The sequence below is a fragment of the Bidens hawaiensis genome, unplaced genomic scaffold (genome assembly GCF_021521415.1).
Source record: "Bidens hawaiensis isolate Kalapana, Puna unplaced genomic scaffold, B.hawaiensis_p1.1 tig00000512_1, whole genome shotgun sequence".
Classification (NCBI taxonomy): Eukaryota; Viridiplantae; Streptophyta; class Magnoliopsida; order Asterales; family Asteraceae; genus Bidens; species Bidens hawaiensis.
The window spans coordinates 706,177-727,125 of NW_027491033.1; the positions used below are offsets into that span (position 1 = coordinate 706,177).

The 20,949-nt window shown below is 34.5% G+C and overlaps 3 protein-coding genes and 1 long non-coding RNA gene across 4 annotated transcripts; 3 read left to right on the forward strand and 1 right to left on the reverse strand.

Annotated features, from left to right (window-relative positions):
- Positions 1 to 1,873: 1,873 nt before the first annotated feature.
- Positions 1,874 to 12,578, forward strand: LOC143633431 (uncharacterized). The gene is made up of 2 exons (XR_013153669.1): positions 1,874 to 2,000; positions 12,392 to 12,578. It is a non-coding gene; the product is annotated as an uncharacterized LOC143633431 (long non-coding RNA).
- Positions 6,121 to 7,374, forward strand: LOC143632019 (glutamate dehydrogenase 2-like). Its single transcript, XM_077100618.1, has 5 exons — positions 6,121 to 6,228; positions 6,333 to 6,388; positions 6,777 to 6,855; positions 6,973 to 7,059; positions 7,150 to 7,374. Exons 1-5 carry the CDS (start codon positions 6,121 to 6,123, stop codon positions 7,333 to 7,335), a joined length of 516 nt encoding a protein of 171 aa, XP_076956733.1. The 3' UTR covers positions 7,336 to 7,374.
- Positions 8,285 to 11,326, forward strand: LOC143632030 (receptor-like protein EIX2). The gene has a single exon (XM_077100629.1). It carries the CDS (start codon positions 8,303 to 8,305, stop codon positions 11,324 to 11,326), a length of 3,024 nt encoding a protein of 1,007 aa, XP_076956744.1. The 5' UTR covers positions 8,285 to 8,302.
- A 659-nt stretch (positions 12,579 to 13,237) lies between the features above and the next one.
- LOC143632254 (uncharacterized protein At3g06530-like) lies at positions 13,238 to 18,097 on the reverse strand. The gene is made up of 10 exons (XM_077100821.1): positions 17,900 to 18,097; positions 17,703 to 17,798; positions 17,543 to 17,610; positions 17,083 to 17,410; positions 16,772 to 16,987; positions 16,022 to 16,696; positions 15,060 to 15,466; positions 14,141 to 14,393; positions 13,893 to 14,063; positions 13,238 to 13,795 (listed from the first exon to the last, which is right to left on the reverse strand). Exons 1-10 carry the CDS (start codon positions 18,095 to 18,097, stop codon positions 13,565 to 13,567), a joined length of 2,643 nt encoding a protein of 880 aa, XP_076956936.1. The 3' UTR covers positions 13,238 to 13,564.
- Between the last annotated feature and the right edge of the window lie 2,852 nt (positions 18,098 to 20,949).

Below are 20,949 nucleotides of genomic sequence, written 5' to 3' on the forward strand. Positions count from 1 at the left end.
ATCACTACCCTTGATCTGCGATGGAACAATTTTTTTGGAAATGTGTCGGAGCTTCTTGAAAGGTTTTGTGAATGTGAGTCACCCAAACTGGAATTATTAGATTTCAGTGGTAATCATGATCTGATTGGTCAATTACCAGAAAGACTATGGAAATTGGAAAATCTGATCCTGATTGATCTTTCTTCCAATCAATTAACAGGGACTATTCCAGTTTCTCTAGGAAGTTTGTCACTATTGCAGGCATTGGCGTTCAGTAACAATCAATTATCAGGCTCGATCCCTAATACGATTGGTGGCTTATCATTGTTGCGTTCACTGGATCTTTCGTACAACAAGTTGAATGGAAGTCTCCCTGAAAGTATTGGACGACTCAGTAATCTAGAACATCTAAATCTTGATCACAATTCATTAACGGGTATTTTGACTGAAAACCACTTTATCAATCTAACATCCTTAACATCATTGTTCGTTGGGGATAACAAGTTGGTATTTAAGCTAAATGTTAACAATTGGATTCCACCTTTCAAACTCCAAACGTTGAGTGCACGTTCTTGCAGTTTAGGCCCTCAATTTCCTTCATGGATTCAACTGCAAACAGACTTTACATTTTTAGATGTATCCAATGCAAACATATCAGACACCATCCCCAATTGGATTTGGACTACATTCTCTAGTCTATATTACTTGAACATATCCCACAACAACATTCAAGGAAAGTTGGGAGATGTTATTTCTTTTACAACTGATGCAACAGTAGATCTAAGTAACAACCGTTTACATGGTAGGCTACCTGGTAATTACAGTAAAACAAAATTCCTGGATCTTTCTAACAATAAAATCTCAGGATCTCTAGAACAGTTCTTGTGCTCTGGTATTCAGGAACCGCAACCATTAAAATTTCTTAATCTAGCAAACAATAGCATGTCAGGTGTCATCTCAGATTGTTGGAAGAATTTTGGTGGTCTAATCATTCTGAACCTTGAAAAAAAACCGCTTTTCAGGTATAATCCCATCATCTCTAGGCAATATTTCTTACTTAAAATCACTTGAGATGGATGAGAACAGGCTATATGGTAACTTACCTCCATGGTTACTGAATTCCCCCAGCCTGGTAGTCATCAAGCTTGCAGAAAATGAACTGATTGGAAAAATACCATCATCAACAGGGAGAAATAATACAAGTCTGAGACTTCTGAGTCTGCGTTCTAACAAACTTGAAGGTAAAATCCCACATGAAGTATGTCATCTCACTTCTCTTCAGATCTTGGATCTTGCGCATAATGATCTTTCTGGGAACCTACCGAGATGTTTTACAAACTTCTCTGTCATGTCTGGAAGGGAGACCTCTAGTTAGATCGATCTGTATCGAGCTACAATAATTACTGCATCTTTGGTGATAAAGGGAAATACTTATACATATAGCACTACACTTTATCAAGTGACATCATTAGATCTTTTTGATAACAAGTTTTCGGGGCCAATTCCTGATGAACTTGTCAGACTTTCGGGCTTACGATTCTTGAATCTGTCATACAATAATCTAACAGGACGAATTCCCAACCTGTTTAGTCAGAATGAAACACTTGAATCGTTAGTTCTGTCAATGAACCATCTTGAAGGAAATATTCCTTTGAGTATGTCACATTTAACCTTTTTGAATTGCTTGAACGTATCATGCAACAATCTTGTAGGTGGAATCCCAACAGGCCCTCAGTTTCAAACTTTTGGCGAGTTGAGTTTCATTGGAAACTCACTTTGTGGGGGTCCTCTTTCAGCCTGCTTACAAAATAATGGCAGTACCGAAGGGATTACTGATGAACACGGTGAAGCTGATGGCATTGATTGGTTCCTGGTGATAGCTGCACTAGTTGGATTGGTTGTTGGCTTCTGGATCATCCTTGCCCCGTTGTTTATAAGCAGACGATGGAGAATTACATATTATTGTTTTCTTGAAGAAATCTGGTTCAAGCTTCAAAATTTCATCTTTCTCCTATTCCTACGTAAGTATTGACTTAAATTTTTACATTTCTATTACATTCTTTGTTGCTGAGTATGAGTTAAACAAATATTCGCTAATAAAAGAATTTGAAATAAAATCCAAGTACCTTTAGTTATAAATATTTTTGCTCATTTATTAAATTGACTCACAACAGTCTTTGTTACTCCAAATGCATTTCCCCATGAAAGATGTATAAATCAATCTTGACTCACACATCGATTTGCATTATTTTTATATGAACACAAACAGATATGTTAGCGTACATATGCACACATCTGACCATATACATAAACTTTGCATCCAGGTTTCAGTAGTGTTTAAAACTGATTTTTAAGTTCGTATAAATGTTTTTATGTGTGATTTATTCATGAGTATATTTGAAAATTATGGTATGATTGATGTGCTGAATTTAATTTAGTGGAAAACACAGTATTCAATAGTTTTTTTTATGCAAATAACTATATTTATAAACTGTTTATACAACGGTTAATGTGTTTGGGTCTTCTTAAAGGGAGTTTCGCAACGAAGTAAGAAGTGTTGCAAGCAGACGAAAAAGTTGAAAGAGTTATATATGTTTGCTTAAAGTGATGTGTTTGAAATTAAATGAATTTGAAATTGGGTAAGCATTTGTTCTAAATTGGTGGGTGATCGAACAAACATTATTATTAGCAATTTGTTCTAAATTGCTAATTAACTCTCAGCTTATGCAGCTGGGTTTTACTCCAGATTATAGTCTGTCTCATAGGAGACCTTGGATGTGAAGCAAAAGAAATGAAAATTATACACTTTTTCCTAAATAGTTTAGGAAATTGTGTAGAATTTTATCAAGCTGTTCACAAACGTGTGGATATGTTACATTTATAAACATAGAGATGAACAAAAAAAATACAAATAAAAGTTTAACTAACAAGTATGTGATAAGTAAAATTTGTGACAAAAAAATGTTGGCAGCTGGTGCAACAACATGAACTCTATATTTGTTAGTGTATATAAATTTACTATTTTATCCTAGTTATTAGTGTTAACATGATTAATGCATTGGATCACATGCAGGTCTCGCAAAGAGGTCTACGTAGCTTGGTCCATAAAAGAGGGACCCTCCAGGAACTAATCTTGGAAATAAACTGTGATCAAGTTTGAAAAAAGTGTGTAAAAGCCAATTGATATTTTGAAATAAGAACGTGTAATAGCCAATTGAGGAGAAATAAAGGTTTTTGTATGTTGATTTTTCCCAGACCCTGTTTATTGTTTTGTTATTTGCGGGATTTCATTGGATATGGTTGTTGTGTTCAGAATTTGATATGACATGCTTAGTTGACGGTTTAAAACAAAAACAAGCATGTTGCATCACTCTTATAACGTAAGCATTTGAACAAAAGAGTGCAAGAACTTTGAAACACTTTTTCGTTTGCTAATATATAATGTTTAGTCTAATATGGAAAAACTTCACAAATCAAACGATCATTTTAGGGAAGCTTAATAACTGCATTAATTTATTTTTATACGCAATGATTCTAATAATTTAAAGTTTAGTCCTTATAAGGAAGCCCCCTTTCTCACGAACCAGTATCCGCGCCTGATTAGGGTTGTCGTGTCATGGTACAATTATTGTTTTGCCGATTACAAATGAGGTCTTCTAGTTTATACACGGAGTTCAACATGAATTTTTGCGCATAATCAACATTCAAATTGAGTTGTATCTCGAAAGATGCTCGCTTCTATATGATATCAATATCGCTGATCTTCAAGTTATTTTCACTATGTTCCCTTCTTGTTGTATTACTCTACACACCTCTATCTCTCTCCTTCCCTCATACTAAACACTAATCCTATAAAACATATGACAAGAATAGCACGGGATCAAGAAAGACTTGTTCGGTCTCAAGTTCACTTTGCAGTCCAAACAAGAGTAATAATGGTATTGTTACGAATATGAAGTATGCAGAGCTACAATAGAAGCGATGATGTAGACCAGAGGATGACAAAGAGGTACAAGGACAGAGAGTACGTAATAGCATCGATTCGAGAAGTCAAGATATAATATAGGGTGGTTGTGATTAAACTTTTTTTAAAAGGTCTTAAACTTTTTAATTTTGAATGATCACTATAACATAGTTGTCCAATCCGAAGCATCATATATTATGCCTTGTACCATAAGCATATTATTTAGTTAAAATATCAAGAGTTCCCTCACATGGTTAACAAGTGTTGTAAAATAGTACAACTCAAATTCCCCATGATGACCACATGATTAGAATGAGACCTTTGCACGCATATTATCTTGAAAGATATGGAATAAGTATGCATCTAAGCGAATTAATTAAATTATTTATATTTTGACTAATACTTAATAATGATTTTATATTGAGTTTTTTAGTGGGTTCCATGATCTCCCTTCAATTAACAGCTTAAGGATTAATTTTCTAGAAAGTCGATCAAATATTTTATATTTCAAGATATAAAGTGTCTTGGGTACGTGACAACCATTTTAGCTTCATTTCATTTTAATTTACAATCTATACAATATTAATCTGGCATGTCAGTTTAAATACTAGTGAAATTCCTCTTATTTTTGTTTTCTTACTGATTAAACGATAGATTTAACAACTCACTACTTACAACTCATAGCCTGTTAGAAATACTAGTATTCGGATTAATATTTAATTTATATTGACTATTTCACCTATTGCTCTCAAGTTTTTCCACAAGTATAAATGGCAGTAGAAGACTTTAAAGAGTAGCAATCAACTTATTAGTTGCTTTTCAAAACCATTATATTGACACTAGAAACACATATTGTCATCTTGAGTGAGAACCGTCTTAAATCACACACTAAATCATTTCACGTTAAAGTAAAGATGAAAATGAACCGGCTCGGAAATTGAAATATGTTAGAACCAAACTGACTCGTAGGGTTGAAATCAAGTTGTGACCTTTAACACTGTAACTGATCTAAACCCCGTTAAACTTGAACTTTTACAAACCGCCCTGGTTTGACTTCTTTTTTCTTTTTATACCGTATCAACGATCGGACGATAGAATCAAAGAGAACCAAAAAGGCAAAACAAGCCAACCATGCGGGCAGGGCCGTCTTTGAGGCATGGCAGGGTAGTCGACGACCACAGGCCCGACACTCCGCTAGGCCCGAATTTTTATTTTCTTTAAATTATATGTATTTTTTTTATCAAAAACATGTGTATAATCAATGTTTCAACACAATTACATAATCGCTAGCTTAGTCTAATGGTAAAGGGGTATGACATCTAACAAAAAGGTTGTGAGTTCTAGTCTTATTTGAGACAATTTTAAGTTTATTTTTATATAAAAGTTTTTTTACACAACTTAAATCATAATCAAATAAGCCAATTTATAATTAAATTGTTTAAAACCAACAAAATGTTTCTTTTCCTTAAGGCCAAAAAAAAAAATTCTCCTTTGACTCAAAAATTTTTTCGTCTTTTCGGAGCCGACCCTGCACGCGGGTGCGGCTTAGCTGTTGTTGCGATGCATATAGATTGCCACAAACACAACCTACTGAACCCGAACAAATTCTATTATTATTATTTTTCCAATATTTATTCTCTAAAATTACAATTGTATGCTATAAAAATAAAATAATTACATATTTGCACCATAAAACTTCAGGTCAATTATCTAATAATATCCAAACTTTTCACACCATAAATTATACAAATCTTTAAAAGAAAAAAAGTAAACATGTCATCCATCCGTTACGTCCGTTACGTAACCTATAGAAAATTAGAAAAATCAACCCATTAAAAATTTGATATCATTAAAAAAGAATAAATAAATACATAAAAAGAATACTCGATTAATTCCTTTGATTATCTTACCAGCTACGAATCCAGTCATCTCATACCAATTCCAAATTAAAAATTATAAAAAAAAATAAAACAAATAATAACAAAACAGCTATAATAATTCTAAAAAAATAATAATAATTCTAAAAATAACCACCTCAACTCAAATTCACACGCATAATATATATGCGTTCAAATCCAGCCATTCCTACACCTTCTCAATTCTCATAATATAACTGCATTTCATTTCACATTATTATTATTATTATTATTATTATTGTTCACTCCCAAATACACACAATGAATGCTCTGGCCGCAACAAACCGTAACTTCCGTCACGCTGCTCGTCTTCTCAGTTTGGATTCTAAGGTCGAAACCAGTTTGTTGATCCCGTATCGTGAAGTTAAGGTACGTATGACTTGTAATTAGTAGCAGTAGTTGATTGATTGATTGTTGATGTTAATAGTTGAGTGTTGATTGTGTGATGTGATTTGGATTGGATTAATGATCAGGTGGAGTGTACGATTCCGAAGGATGACGGGACGTTGACGTCGTTTGTTGGATTTAGGTGGTGTTCTTAACAGGTATTGCCATGTTTTTTGAATTTTCTTTTTAAATTACCATTTAATGCCTGTTTTTATAGATTTATTTCAAGTTATATATAAACATTTTAGAGATGTGCCTAGAAAACAGTTAGTGTAACTGCAAAACATAAAAGTCTTATCTTGGAAACATTTATTATGATAAACGCTGATGTCAAATGAAAACTTCTAATGTTGACATTTGAGGTCAAAAGAACAGATACATTTCCATTTTCTAAAAGTGGATAAGTTGACTTTTAAGGTTAAACCGGTGATACGAATTTGATACGAATTGTTTAATATTTGATTTGCCAGTTCTATGATTTTCATTATTCTAATTCGAATTTTTTTTATTTTTCTTTAAACTGTCAATTGAAGAGAAAATGCAGGAGACGTTAAAGCCAAGTTCATCATAGAAGCAGCAAATCACCCTACTGATCCTGAAGCAGACGAGGTACCGTTTACATATAAATTATGCAAATTTATTAGATATATTATTTACTTCTATATATGAAATTATGCAAATTTATTAGATATATTATTTACTTCTATATATGTTTTATTTCTGTAGATTCTGTCAAAGAAAGGAGTTATAATTCTTCCTGATATATATGCAAATGCTGGAGGTGTGACTGTTAGCTACTTTGAGTGGGTTCAGGTATTAATCTGATTAAAAAACACTTAACATTTTGGTTCTTTTCGTATATGTATCGATACAAATTCTCATTTTTGGTGTTTGAATTTGCAGAACATGCAGGCGTTTATGTGGAACGAAGAGAAGGTGAATGAGGAGTTGAAGAAATACATGACAAAAGCTTTTCATAGCATCAAAAACATGTGTCGAACGCATGATTGCAACCTCCGGATGGGCGCCTTCACATTGGGGGTTAGTCGAGTTGCGCGCTCCACCGTCTTAAGAGGATGGGAGGCTTAAATAATATTGCTTTGGTTATATTAATCTGTGTACAATCTATACTCGAAGATTTGTGTCTGGTCACATATAATAACTGTTGAATTTTTTTTCTCTCTACAAGGCCCCTTTTTGGCTGTTCTGTTTTGGCTTAAATAATCTTGCTTCGGTTATATTAATTTCATCAGTGTGTGCTCATCGGATGTTAAGTCGAAGGGTATTCCATGTTCAAATAGACTTGAAAAACCAATAAGATTCGAACCAGATATGAATTAAGTTGCCATTTTAATTCTAAATCGAGTTAGATTCAAATTTGACTTTACTCACAATAAATTTAAACTCCAATAAGCCAGGTGATCCGAAACAGATTTGGAAAACAGCCATAGTGGATGTGCAAACCGACGAGCTCTTTCACCTTCTCAACTAGGTTTTGTTTTTCGAAGTTGTTTACAAGATCTTTGTAACACGTTAAAATATTAAAACTAGCGTTTTACATTGAATTCAATATCAAATATTAGTAGTTATAATTTTTTAACGCGTTACGTGAAGAAAAGATATGTATAGTTTTTATAAATCCAAAATGTCATTGTTCAATAGACGTAGAATAACATTGTTCAAAGGTATTTTAGATAGTTGTTCGTTTTGAATATCAAATAAACAAAGGGTTTAGCATGTTACATGAAGAAATTAATATTCTACAAATTTAACATGTTACATGGAGAAATGCCATGACTTCCACCGAGATCATTGCTATATGTATTTTGAATTTCACCTTTTCATGTTTGTTATTTTTTAATTTGTAATTTTCAAACATTGTTTTTGTTAAAACTCTTCGGAAAAAATATATTTAATAAAATGGTTTTATAATAAAAGAATTTAAAACCACATATATCTCATCACCCTTCCACCCACAAATCTCATATCTCATATTCATCCTTCCCCCCACAAATATCATATCTCATCACTCTTTCCATTTTTCATCATCACCACAATGAAGACTCTCACACTTCTTCCTGCATGTTTTTTCTCATCTTGCCTATTGTTTCTCTTGGTTTCATCTCTTTGCAGCTTCTGTTTTTGTAATCAAAACTCAGATCCTGCTCTATGCATACCCACCGAACGATCGGCTCTTATTGATCTCAGGAACAATCTCACTGACCATGCAAACCGGCTATCTTCGTGGGTAGGCAAAGACTGTTGTAGTTGGTCCGGTGTCGTCTGCGACAATATCACTGGTCACGTCCATGAGATTCACCTTCGTGGACCTGACTTTTTTAATATGAAACATATGATAGGAGGATCCATAAGTCCATCAGTGATCAACCTGTTACAGCTCAGATACCTTGACTTGAGCTGCAATGATTTCGGGGGCAGCTCAATACCGGCATTCATCGGTTCTTTCCAAAATCTTATATATCTTAACCTCTCATACTCTAACTTCAGTGGGGAAATTCCTCACCAACTTGGAAATCTATCAACGTTGCATGTCTTAGATCTTCACGGAATTGATGCCAAATCTAAAAGCTTAGCATGGCTAAAGAATCTTAAAGGGTTGCAACACCTGGATATGGGTGACATCGACCTCCAAGAAGCTTCAGATTGGTTTCAGGTAGTCAGCAACCTCACTTCTTTGCAAGAGCTTCATTTTTATTACTGTGAGTTATATCAGTTACCTAGTAATCCAACAACAGGTAGTTTTATGTCACTTAATGCCCTAGACCTTTCATATAACTTATTTGAGAATGCTCTGCCTGGGTGGATTTTCAGCCTACGTAATTTGACTTTATTAGATCTGAGTGGTTGCTTTATTAGTGGTGTACTTTCTGGAACTCATGGTGGTTTCCATAGCATGCCTTCTTTAAGGACTCTTTGTCTTAAAGAAACCACTTTTGTGAATTCTTCATCTCTACTGAATGGATTGTCTAGCCTAAGTAATCTTCGTTTTCTTGATCTTAAATTTTGTGATATTTCTTCACCGATTCTAGGCAACCTACAGAACTTGTCTTTTATTGAACATGTTGACTTATCTGGAAATTGGATGGTTGAGGAGATACCAAAATCATTAAGTAATCTTTGCAACATCACTACCCTTTATCTGCGATGGAACAATTTTTTTGGAAATGTGTCAGAGCTTCTTGAAGGGTTTTGTGAATGTGAGTCACCTAAGTTGGAAGTATTAGATCTCTCTTTTAATCAATTAACAGGGGCCATTCCTGAAAGTATTGGACAACTCAGTAAACTATACTCTCTACAGCTTCAGAACAATTCATTAACGGGTATTCTACCTGAAAGACTTGGAAATTTGAAAAATCTGATCTGGATTGATCTCTCTTTGAATCAATTAACAGGGGCCATTCCTGAAAGTATTGGACAACTCAGTAAACTATACTCTCTACAGCTTCAGAACAATTCATTAACGGGTATTTTGACTGAAAATCACTTTGCCAATCTAACAACTTTGGTGGAGTTGTTAGTGGGGGATAACAGGTTGGTGTTTAAGCTAATTGTTAACAATTGGATTCCACCTTTCAAACTCCAAACGTTGAGTGCACGTTCTTGCAGTTTAGGCCCTCAATTTCCTTCATGGATTCAATTGCTAACAGGCTTAACATATTTAGATGTATCCAATGCAAACATATCAGACACCATCCCCAGTTGGTTTTGGACCACATTCCCTAGTCTATATTACTTGAACATATCCCACAACAGCATTCAAGGAGAGTTGGGAGATGTTAATTCTTTTACAACTGATGCAACAGTAGATCTAAGTAACAACCGTTTACATGGTAGGCTACCTGGTAATTACAGTACAACACGATTCCTGGATCTTTCTAACAATAGAATCTCAGGATCTCTAGAACAGTTCTTGTGCTCCGGTATTCAAATACCACAAGTGTTAGAATTTCTTAATCTAGCAAACAATAGCATGTCAGGTGTTATATCAGATTGTTGGAAGAACTTTGGTCGCCTAGTCATTCTGAACCTAGAGAAAAACCGATTTTCAGGCATAATCCCATCATCTCTAGGTAATATTTCTTCCTTACGATCACTAGAGATGGATGAGAACAGGCTATATGGTAACTTACCTCCATGGTTACTGAATTCCACCGGCCTGGTAGTCATCAAGCTTGCAGAAAATGAACTTGTGGGAAAAATACCATCATCAATTGGGAGAAATAATACAAGTCTGAGAGTTCTAAGTCTCCGTTCCAACAAACTTGAAGGCAAAATCCCAGATGAAATATGTCATCTCAGTTCTCTTCAGATCTTGGATCTTGCGCATAATGATCTTTCTGGGAACCTACCGACATGCTTTACAAACTTTTCTGTCATTTCTGGAAGGGAGACCTCCGGTCCGATCGTTCTGTACAAAGGTACAATAATTACTGCATCATTGGTGACAAAGGGAAATACTTATACATATGGCACCATACTTTATCAGGTGACATCATTAGACCTTTCTGACAACAAGTTTTCAGGACCAATTCCTGATGAACTTGTCAGACTTTCGGGCTTACGATACCTGAATCTGTCACACAATGATCTAACAGGAACAATTCCCAACTCGTTCAGTCAAGATGAAACGCTTGAATCGTTAGATCTGTCAATGAACCATCTTGAAGGAAATATTCCTTTGAGCATGTCACAGTTAACCTCTTTGAATTGCTTGAACGTATCCTGCAACAATCTTGTAGGTGGAATCCCAACAGGCCCTCAGTTTCAAACTTTTAGCGAGTTGAGTTTCATTGGAAACGCACTTTGTGGGGGTCCTCTTCCAGCGTGCTTACAAAATAATGGCAGTACAGAAGGGATTACTGATGGACATGGTGAAGCTGACGGCGTTGATTGGATCCTGGTGATAGTTACACTTGCTGGATTGGTTGTTGGCTTCTGGATCATCCTTGCCCCGTTGTTTATAAGCAGACGATGGAGGATTACATATTATTGTTTTCTTGAAGAAATCTGGTTCAAGCTTCAAAATTTCATCTTTCTCCTATTCCTACGAAGGTATTGACTTAAATTTTACATTTCTATTACATTCTTTGTTTACGAGTATGAGTTAAACAACTATTCGCTAATAAAAGAATTTGAAATAAAATCCAAGTACCTTTAGTTATAAATATTTTTGCTCATTATTAAATTGACTCACAACAATCTTCCTTACTCCAAATGCATTTCCCCACGAGAGATGTATAAATTGATCTTGACTCAGACATTGATTTGCATTATTTTTATATGAACACAAACAGATATGTTAGCGTACATATGCACACATCTGACGTATACACAAACTTTGCATCCAGGTTTCAGTTGTGTTTAAAACTGATTTTTAAGTTCCTATAAATGTTTTTATGTGTGATTTAATCATGAGTTTATTTGAAAATTATGGTGTGATTGATGTGCTGAAATTAATTTAGTGGAAAACATAGTTTTCAATTGTATTTTATGCAAACAACTACATGTATAAATTGTTTACACCGGTCTTCTTAAATGGAGTTTCGCAACGAGGTAAGAAGTGCTGCAAGTAGACGAAAAAGTAGAACGAGTTATGTATGCATAAAGTGATGTGTTTGAAATTTATTTAATTTTGAAATGGGTAAGCGTTTGTTCTAAATTGGTGGGTGATCGAACAAACCTCATTATATATTAGCATTTGTTATAAATTGCTAATTAACATGAATGTGCAATCAAAACTCTCAGCTTACGCAGTCGGGTTTTACACCAAATTATAGTCTGTCTCATAGGATCCCTTGGCTATTACACAGTCTTTCTATAGGATGTGAAGCAAAAGAAATGAAAATTACACACTTTTTCCTGAAGTTTAGGAAAATGTGTAGAATTTTATCAAGTTGTTCAAACATAACATGTTGAATATATTACATTTATAAGTATGCAGATGTATAAAGAAACAAAAATTAAAGTTTAACTAACATGTGAAAAATAAAATTTTCGACAAAAAGATGTCGGTAGTTTACTGCAAGAACATGAACTCTATATTTGTTGTATATAAATTTTATATTTTATCCTAGTTATTAGTGTTTACATTTGTTCTACAATTAATAAATTGGCTCACATGCAGGTCTCACAAAGAGGTCTACCTAGGAACTAATATCGGAAATAAACTTCGGTGATAAAGTTTGAAAAAAGTGTGTAAAACTAAGTACTTGGGATATATGCTATTTGAATGTTTGTAATGATTTTCGATACATTTGCTTACGGTGTAAGAAACAATAAATATATATCATGACATCAACATGATATGGGTTGATACTCAGGATATAAGCTATTGATATGTTTGTAATGCTATGTACTCCGGATATATGTTGATATGTTTGTGATGCTATGTATGCAGGATATATGCTATTGACGAGTGGAACACACAAATTAAATATTTTAACTTTTTCGCAATTGTAATTTTAAACACCTTATTTGGGTTAATTAGTTTATTTAACAAGAAGTTTATAGTGAGTTAGTCGTGCTTACTCAAAAGATCCATTTTTTTAATGAACATGTTTACCAACCCAAAACCTAACGGTTTATTTCATAAGCTATTGCCCTTACATGACTATCATGAAACTAAAAGTTTTTGTAAGAGCATGGCCTCGCATTTGAGGAGATACTACTGTAAAAGTACCTTTGTCTTCCACTATCGTTGACTTTGACTCACTGATAGAAAAACAGGCTTTAGATGGGGTTGAGTTTTATTTTTTTGACACGGTTAACACCCAAAACGTCGTCTAAAAAATTTTCTTCAAACCCATAGAAATATGTTGTGTATAAAAAACGCGTTTAAAGCTACAAAACCGTGTCAAATAACATGGGACTTCTTTTTAGCCACGCTTTTGGTAAAAACCACGGCTAAAGATTCCAGAACAATGGACATGCATAACAACATTAAATAATAGAAATATTGGATTTTTAATAGAAATAATAAGAAAATTGGATTTTAGTAATTTAAACTATCAGCTAATACAGATCTCTTCTAACAATCCCAGCTTTCAACTTTGTTACCAATAGTAATCTCAGTCGAAAAGATCGTTATAATCATACTTAGTTTTACTTAAGTTTGAAGATAGAAAATTATCTATAAACTGGTGAATGTGGGGCTTAGCAAAACATTAACAGAATCCAGACAAGACATCAAAAATGCTTGTAATTTGCAAAATTTAGGATCAAAAACATTACCACAACACCAAAACTTAACCTAAAATACTACAACCGAGTTGATGCAGAATGTTTAAATATTAAGATGTTACAAATACTGGCGAAGGCTTTCTCCACTCAAGGTTTCCATTACCTTCAAAATTTCTTGAGCAAACAATTTAACATTCGGTTCCACGTCTTCCAGCAATTCACCAAGGAACGGTATGGTTTCGGGTAACAACACCAAGTACTCTTCTCTCAAATTCTCCACCAAAAACTTAACTATCTTTAACCCTAGTATTCGCGTCCGTACCTTCTCACTTCGTGTTTGCATCAAAACCTGTTAAAACAAATTTCAAAAACACGAACAAGTTTAAAAAAGTTGAAAAATGCAGACTAAGAAACAAGTGCAAACAGAGTCAAAACTCAAGACTAACCTCATGATTAAGTGGCTTCCAAAGAAGATCACTGGCACAAGTAACCGCCATTTGACCAACACAAGAAACCAACACGTCATCAACTTCGTTAACTGAAGGTACATCTGGATAGTGTTCAAGATTGGTTGGTGGATCGATAACAAGTTGTGAGATGATAGGTTTCAACAACACCTGCACAATAAAATATTGTCAAAAAAAGTATGATCAAATTGAGTTGACTGGTCAAAGTAGAAGAGTAATATACTTACTTGGAAATTTGAGGAGTCAAGAAACTCGCGGTTTTCAGTGTCGTAAAGAAAACACTTGTGTAAAGAGGATAAAACTAAGGCTCTCAGGTGCCACTTTCCAACAGACAAACTAGAAGCTTCTTGGGTTTTGTATAAATCCGGGTCGGTAAGTTTTGCTTTCTTCTTTCTTGTGGGACCGGGTCTTGCAACATCATCGGTCAGATGACGGACCAATCCGTTGATGATGTATTTAAAGTATGGAACGAACAAAAATCTGTAAAATTACAGAAAACGATAAGTTGAGTAAATATCATTCAATTTAGGTGTCAAAATTTAAAAAGAAAAGAAAAATGGGTATGGGGTCTGAATCATGTGTACTGTTGGTACGAGTAAAAACGGGTTGGTCTTGTTAAGTTGAGCCAAAACCCACAAATCTCACGACATTGAAACTTTTTTATATAATTAGTCAAAAAAAATGAAAATTGTAGCATTTTAAACGGAAAAAAAGGTTTATACCAATCAGAATAAAATTTTGATAGTTAATTACCTTTTTAAAAAATGCCATTTTCCATCCATTTTAGTTAGAGCTGTAAATATAATATTCTTAACATATACATAATGCCAAACTTTAAAACAATATAATTTGAAATTTTTAATATTAGATAATTAGAATCAGTTTACACTTCAAGGGCTATAATTTATATATATTAATTTGAACTTTAATTCAAACGAGCAAACAAGCTAGCTAAAACGAGCCTCACAAGCAAACAAACAAGCCGAGCTTACCATGACCCAGGCTCAGCTCGATTACAAAGCTAGCTCGTCTTGGCTCAACTACATATGAACCAATTTCGAACGACTTTAAGCGAGCGAGCCGTGAACATTTTAAACAGCCCTTATATTACTTAATAGAGATAAAAAAAACATTATTTTAACTCACCTGTGGCTACTGATAAGCTTCTGTACTAAACCAAAAAAAGATATTGCACGGTCAATATTAGCGAGTCCTGAATCATCATTTTGGTCCACATACTCTGACCACTCAACACACTGAATGAAAAGAGGCTTAAACATGTTTTCTGTGAGTTTGGCTGTAAGAGCCACCATTGCATTAATAACATCTGTCTCAACGGCAGTAATACACTTGACTGAAGCAGGGTGTTTACGGCGAATATCAAGAGCAAGCAAGCACGTGTTAAATATATTTTTATAATTAGCAGATACCGATGATCGGTCCATTTTAGTGATGAAATCACCCAACATTTGAAAAGTAATTGATAAGCTCGAATCCCCAAATTTGATTGCTTCAGAGTAAATCTTCAACAGAGGAGGAAGCAAAAGTCGAACCTAGTAAAAAAAAAACAAAATTCAGCTAAAAAAGGTGATTTAAAACACCAAAAGGTAATCCTATGTAGCAAATTTAAATAAATCAAGCAAATCAATTAGAAACAGATACGAGTTAAATGTGTCACTAGAGCCAAACTAAAAAATGGATCTCACATTATGTTATGAACAAAGTATCTTACTATTAAAAAAACTATATAATTATAATTAGCACCCTACATAAAAAACGTGTTATTGAATTTAATGTGAAATATAATTAGAGACACTCAACTTTTCTATCACTTAAGATATTTCAATTTTTCACATATGCTGAAACTTCATAATAAAAAAAGGGCGGAGCCTTTCTATTCAGCCTGCCCTCAATTTTAATAAAAAATATGGGACACAAAAATTATTCAGATCAACCTAACACATAAAACATCCTAAATATATTTTATAAGATAATTACATTATTGTTGAAATAAAAAAATTGTGAGATCAAACTTGACACGCTATAATAACTCGTTTTGACACTATAATACAAAACCATGTCAAAATATGTGTAAGAGTTGAACTTACAGGAACTTTTTCTGTTACAAGCTTCCGAATAGCATCAGCTTTTAACTTCAACTTTGAGCTTGAGCCATTTGCATATTGTGGACGCAAAATCAAAAGTTCCAAAATTTGACCAAGATACGGGTTCAAGAAGGCACCAAGTTTATCTATAACCGCTTCAACAGTAACAAGAACGGACATGAAGAGAGAATCTTCAGAAGTTGACCCGGTCAAATCAACATCTTTGCTGTCTTGAGATTCTGAACTTGCAACAGCATGACACCTCTTAAAAACATTATCCATGATGCTAGGAAGCTCAGGTAAAGCCCTAGGCCCGAGCACGTTAATTAACGCACCAACAGTTCGGAAACATCCGGAAGAGACTGCCAGGTCATCAGAATGTATATGCTTAATAACTGTTGCTAGACATGTGTTGAAGACAGAGTCACTAGAAGGAAAAACTGTCACTAAAACTTCAAGGGTAGACACTGCTGATAGCCTCAAGAAACTATGTTTTGAAGAATCTGCACCGTCATCAACTACTTTTAAAACTTCGAGACACATTTTCTCAAAGTGTTGTGATGTAACTTCATCAAAACGAAGCCATGAGCTTCTTATGCTTGAACTAAATACCCTTTTATTATGCTTCTGCGTTAACGTGCTGCACTCTTTTGCCATGTCACATAAAAGCCCGAGAGCCTGTTAAAAACCAAATACATGAGTCAATTTTTAAGATGAGAACGCAAATTTGTTATAATTAGAGAAAATTCTAACCTTTTTTCTCAAATTTAGGTCTGGATGACATAACAATGTGATGATGACATTGAAGTAAGTAGAAGGTAGAAGACCCTTTCTGACAGATGTCAAGACAGCATGCATGAGCTCCTTTAGTTCTTTTCCAACTGAATCTGGAACACCAAGATCCTTTCTCTTAGACCCAACTAGTTGCAAGTATGTTGCAACATGCTTCATAAGGGCCCTACATGTTTCCTGCAGATGTTAAATAAAAATAATAATTAAAACATGCAGGTAGGGTGGGTTGGATAAGAATCAAAATGGGTACCAGAAATTTTAGAAGTTCAGACCTGAATGCTATTGATATCTCCACCAGACTTAAGCTTGAACGCGATTTCAGGATCTTGTAATTTGTCACTGATGAACTGCATTGCAACTAAGAGTTGTACAACAAGTTGTGGGTCCCATGCTTCCATTTCTATCTTCTGAAGCATCAATACAAGTGAAGGAAGCCATATCATGCATGAATACTGCCCTGAAACTTGTATGGCAAAAGTGTACTCCCACTGTGAACGTATGACAGTAGATAAATTCTCTAATGTGTTATCATGTTTTGAAGCCAATGACCGAAAAAGGAGAAAAAGCAATGAAGCTAAGCTGCTGCTCTCCCCTAGAGTCCTGTTATAGATAAGATGAACAAGCTAAATTAATTCGCATTAACATGTAATCATACTGTGTAGGTTTAGTTGAACAAATTAACAAACTGAACTAAATTTAGATGAGTGTAACATGAAAACCGATCATAAGTACCTCAAAAGGGGCTCAACTATTGAAAGTCTCCTATGCTGAGCAACATCCGGCAATATATTCAGTAAAACCTGAAAGAAAGACGTGTCAAGTTAAATTCATGAAGAAAGTATGATTATGGTACAGAACCTAAAAATATTTTAAGCATAATATTATCAAGTACCTGCAACAATTCCTCTTGATTTTCAGTCTTGGATAGCCAACAAGGCACAATAGCAGATATGAGGTCTTCAAATACTTTCTTCGTGTGGCTGTCCCACTGAAAAATAAACTTGCATGAGAAAATGTAAAACATTGGGTTCTAGATGAAAATATTTGATATAAAATATAAATGCAGGGTGCCAAAAAAGAACAGTATACCTGTGTTACAGCTGATTTGCCAATGACAGTAAGAATATCAAGTATGTGATCCAAAATTCTGTCTGGCATTATCTTTGCAATTGCTGTTAACAATGAAAATACATGATTACGTGTGGCTGCATCATCTGTAGACCGAACACAACTAACCAATAGCTTTATGTCAAAACTCCCAACAATTCCATCCTGCAGTAGAAGCATGGCATTACACGTTTACTAGACATGAAATACATATCAACTGGTTATAATACTTCTACAAAAAAATAAAAAAAATTATGACCTGTGCTCTGTCATTGACAACAAGTATAATAAACTGTTATGGTACTGGTTTTACCATATGTGTTCCAACGAAGCCCCAATGAGACGCGAGTCATGCGACCAACACAAATATAATAAACTTTATTTATATATTATTTCACTAGTTTTAAATCTTTAATAGCTATGGACAACATATACAAATAAATTATATTTACATGTGTATGAATGGAGTGATGGAGATATGCATACGTGGAAAACCAACTATGATGTATGTCTGTCATTTAAATTACATATTCACGTTGATATGCTCCCTCATGGTATAATGCATATTGACGACGAAATATTTATTTTTCGAGACGAACAAGTTTAACAAACCTGCTACCAATGATCTGTCATATAATCATATTAACTCTTTCCACGAACAACGCCTAATCAACGATCTATCATATTTGATGTGTAGAGAGTTGTCTAACCGATGGTTACTACCAATTATGGATTGCTAGTTACAAAAAGTTGATGTCTTGTCGATGGTAGGTATGTCAGTAGTAGACGCCACACCAACGAACGACTGAGCGGGAATCCAGTCAAAAAGATTATCCTAAATAATAGAGACGGATTCCCAACTGACTCCAACCCCCCCACCCCACCCCACCCCACCCCACTCACACACACCCACACCCACACACACAAATACACCAAAGAAACAACACAACCGTATAGTTTCCTTCAAACTGCCAGACGGTAAATGTCGATTTGACCATGGACGGATGTTCCTTCAATAATCAGTCGGTGCTTACCGACGGATTAATCTAAAATACTTTTTAAATTTTATATTAAAATCAGTCCTAACCATAATATAAGTCTGACTTTGACTTGCTCTAGCAAGAATATGTCAACTTGTTCTTGCAAAGTTGTAATATATATATATATATATATATATATATATATATATATATATATAGTGGAGAGTTATTTTGAGAACTACGGTGAGTTTTAAGAACTTTAAGAACTCAATTTTGGACCACACATTTAATTAAATGATATGGAACATGTGGCTGAGATTAAATGTAATTAAAAAATAAAGCAGGAGAGAGAATAAGTATTTTTGATAATTACACAAGTTTAAACGTTAGTTACACATGTGTAAAAAATCGATTCGGTGTGTAAAAAAATACCGTAATTTTTTGTACATCACTTACACTTACGTATTACACATGTGTAAAAAAATTCGGAAAAAAAAATTGTTACGTTGAGTTCTTTCGAGTTCTTAAAACTCAAAGTGGTTCTCAAAATAAATCAATCCTATGTGTGGTCCAAAATTGAGTTTTTAAAGTTCTTAAAACTCATGGTTCTCAAAATAACCCTCCCTATATATATATATATATATATATATATATATATATATCCACTTAAATTGTGGGCATGCACTCATGCAGATTCTTTAACGTGACCTACTACAATGGAAGTGTGTGTGTATAATCACTATATATATTATATATACCTTCAATCCCACATACCATTCATCCACAAAACATAATGGCTCTCTTTAGAGCATTCACATCCAGTTCCTCATCCCCATCTTTATAATTACATTACAAAACTTTACATTTCTCTTTCCTGTTTAATTAAATAATACTTTTATCATTACAGTTTTCTCTCTCCTCTACTCACAACCAATCCAACAAATATTAAAAAATAAATAGGGACAAACAATGTTCCCCAAATATTTCCCCAAATTTACAAAAAATCACTACATTTCTCTCTCCACCCTATAATTTACACTCACAATCATTCAAACCTCACCCTATAATTTACCAATCCCCCTCACATAATTATGGGGGATGGGATGGGAATGCTCTTAGTAAAAAAAAGTCAATCATTTTCCTTCTATCTAACGGCGATTGTTTTTTAGCACTAACTCAGTTAGTTTTTCTTGTTAAATTTGATTTTGTGACTTGCACATGATGGCAAATTAGTCATTTTATTTATATAAAATATTTTTAAAAAACAATAATTAAAATAGAACTATAACCAATTTCATCATTTCTCTAGAACCAGTATATCTTCAAAGTTGACTTCAATCTTAACCCAATATCTCTAGAACAAGAACCATAAACAAATTCATTATTTCTGTACTGATAAAGCTCTTCATCAGGAAGATACGGTAACAAAACATAGCACACCACCAACCACCCATCACTACCGACCGGAAACACAACACCCAGTGGCGAAGGATAGTTGGGGCCAGGGGTGGCCCCAGCCTCCTCCGGTTTTTTTGCGCAGTAGTGTAAATTTACCCGTTTCCGTCCGACTTGTTTTATACGTAGCGTAAATTTACCTGTTTTCAACCGAAAATTTGATCCCGCCCCCCTCTGTTTACGGTTTTTTTAATGTGTATTTTCGTTCAGCCCCCTCGACATCTTCGTCCAAGCTTCGCCACTGACAACACCGCCACTTGCCGGCCGGCCAACCGTTCCTCCACCACCGTACAATATGTTTTATTTTCTCCCTCCCTCTCCCTCTCTTCACACTTTTTGTCCCCTTTAATCTACTTGATCTGCTCTTTACACCTCCCCGTCGGCCGACTGGAACCACCCAAACCCGACTTAATTTTCACTCTCTTTATACCACTGAAACCAATCACGCCGCCGGCTAACAAAATTGACAATGTCGGACTTAATTCTCATCCTCAAGTTAATGAGGCGGGTTGGGCCGATTCATCGAGCCTATGATGAGTTCGTGTTTTGTTTATCAAGTTGAGCACGTAACTTGGTTTACATGGAATAAATTACTTG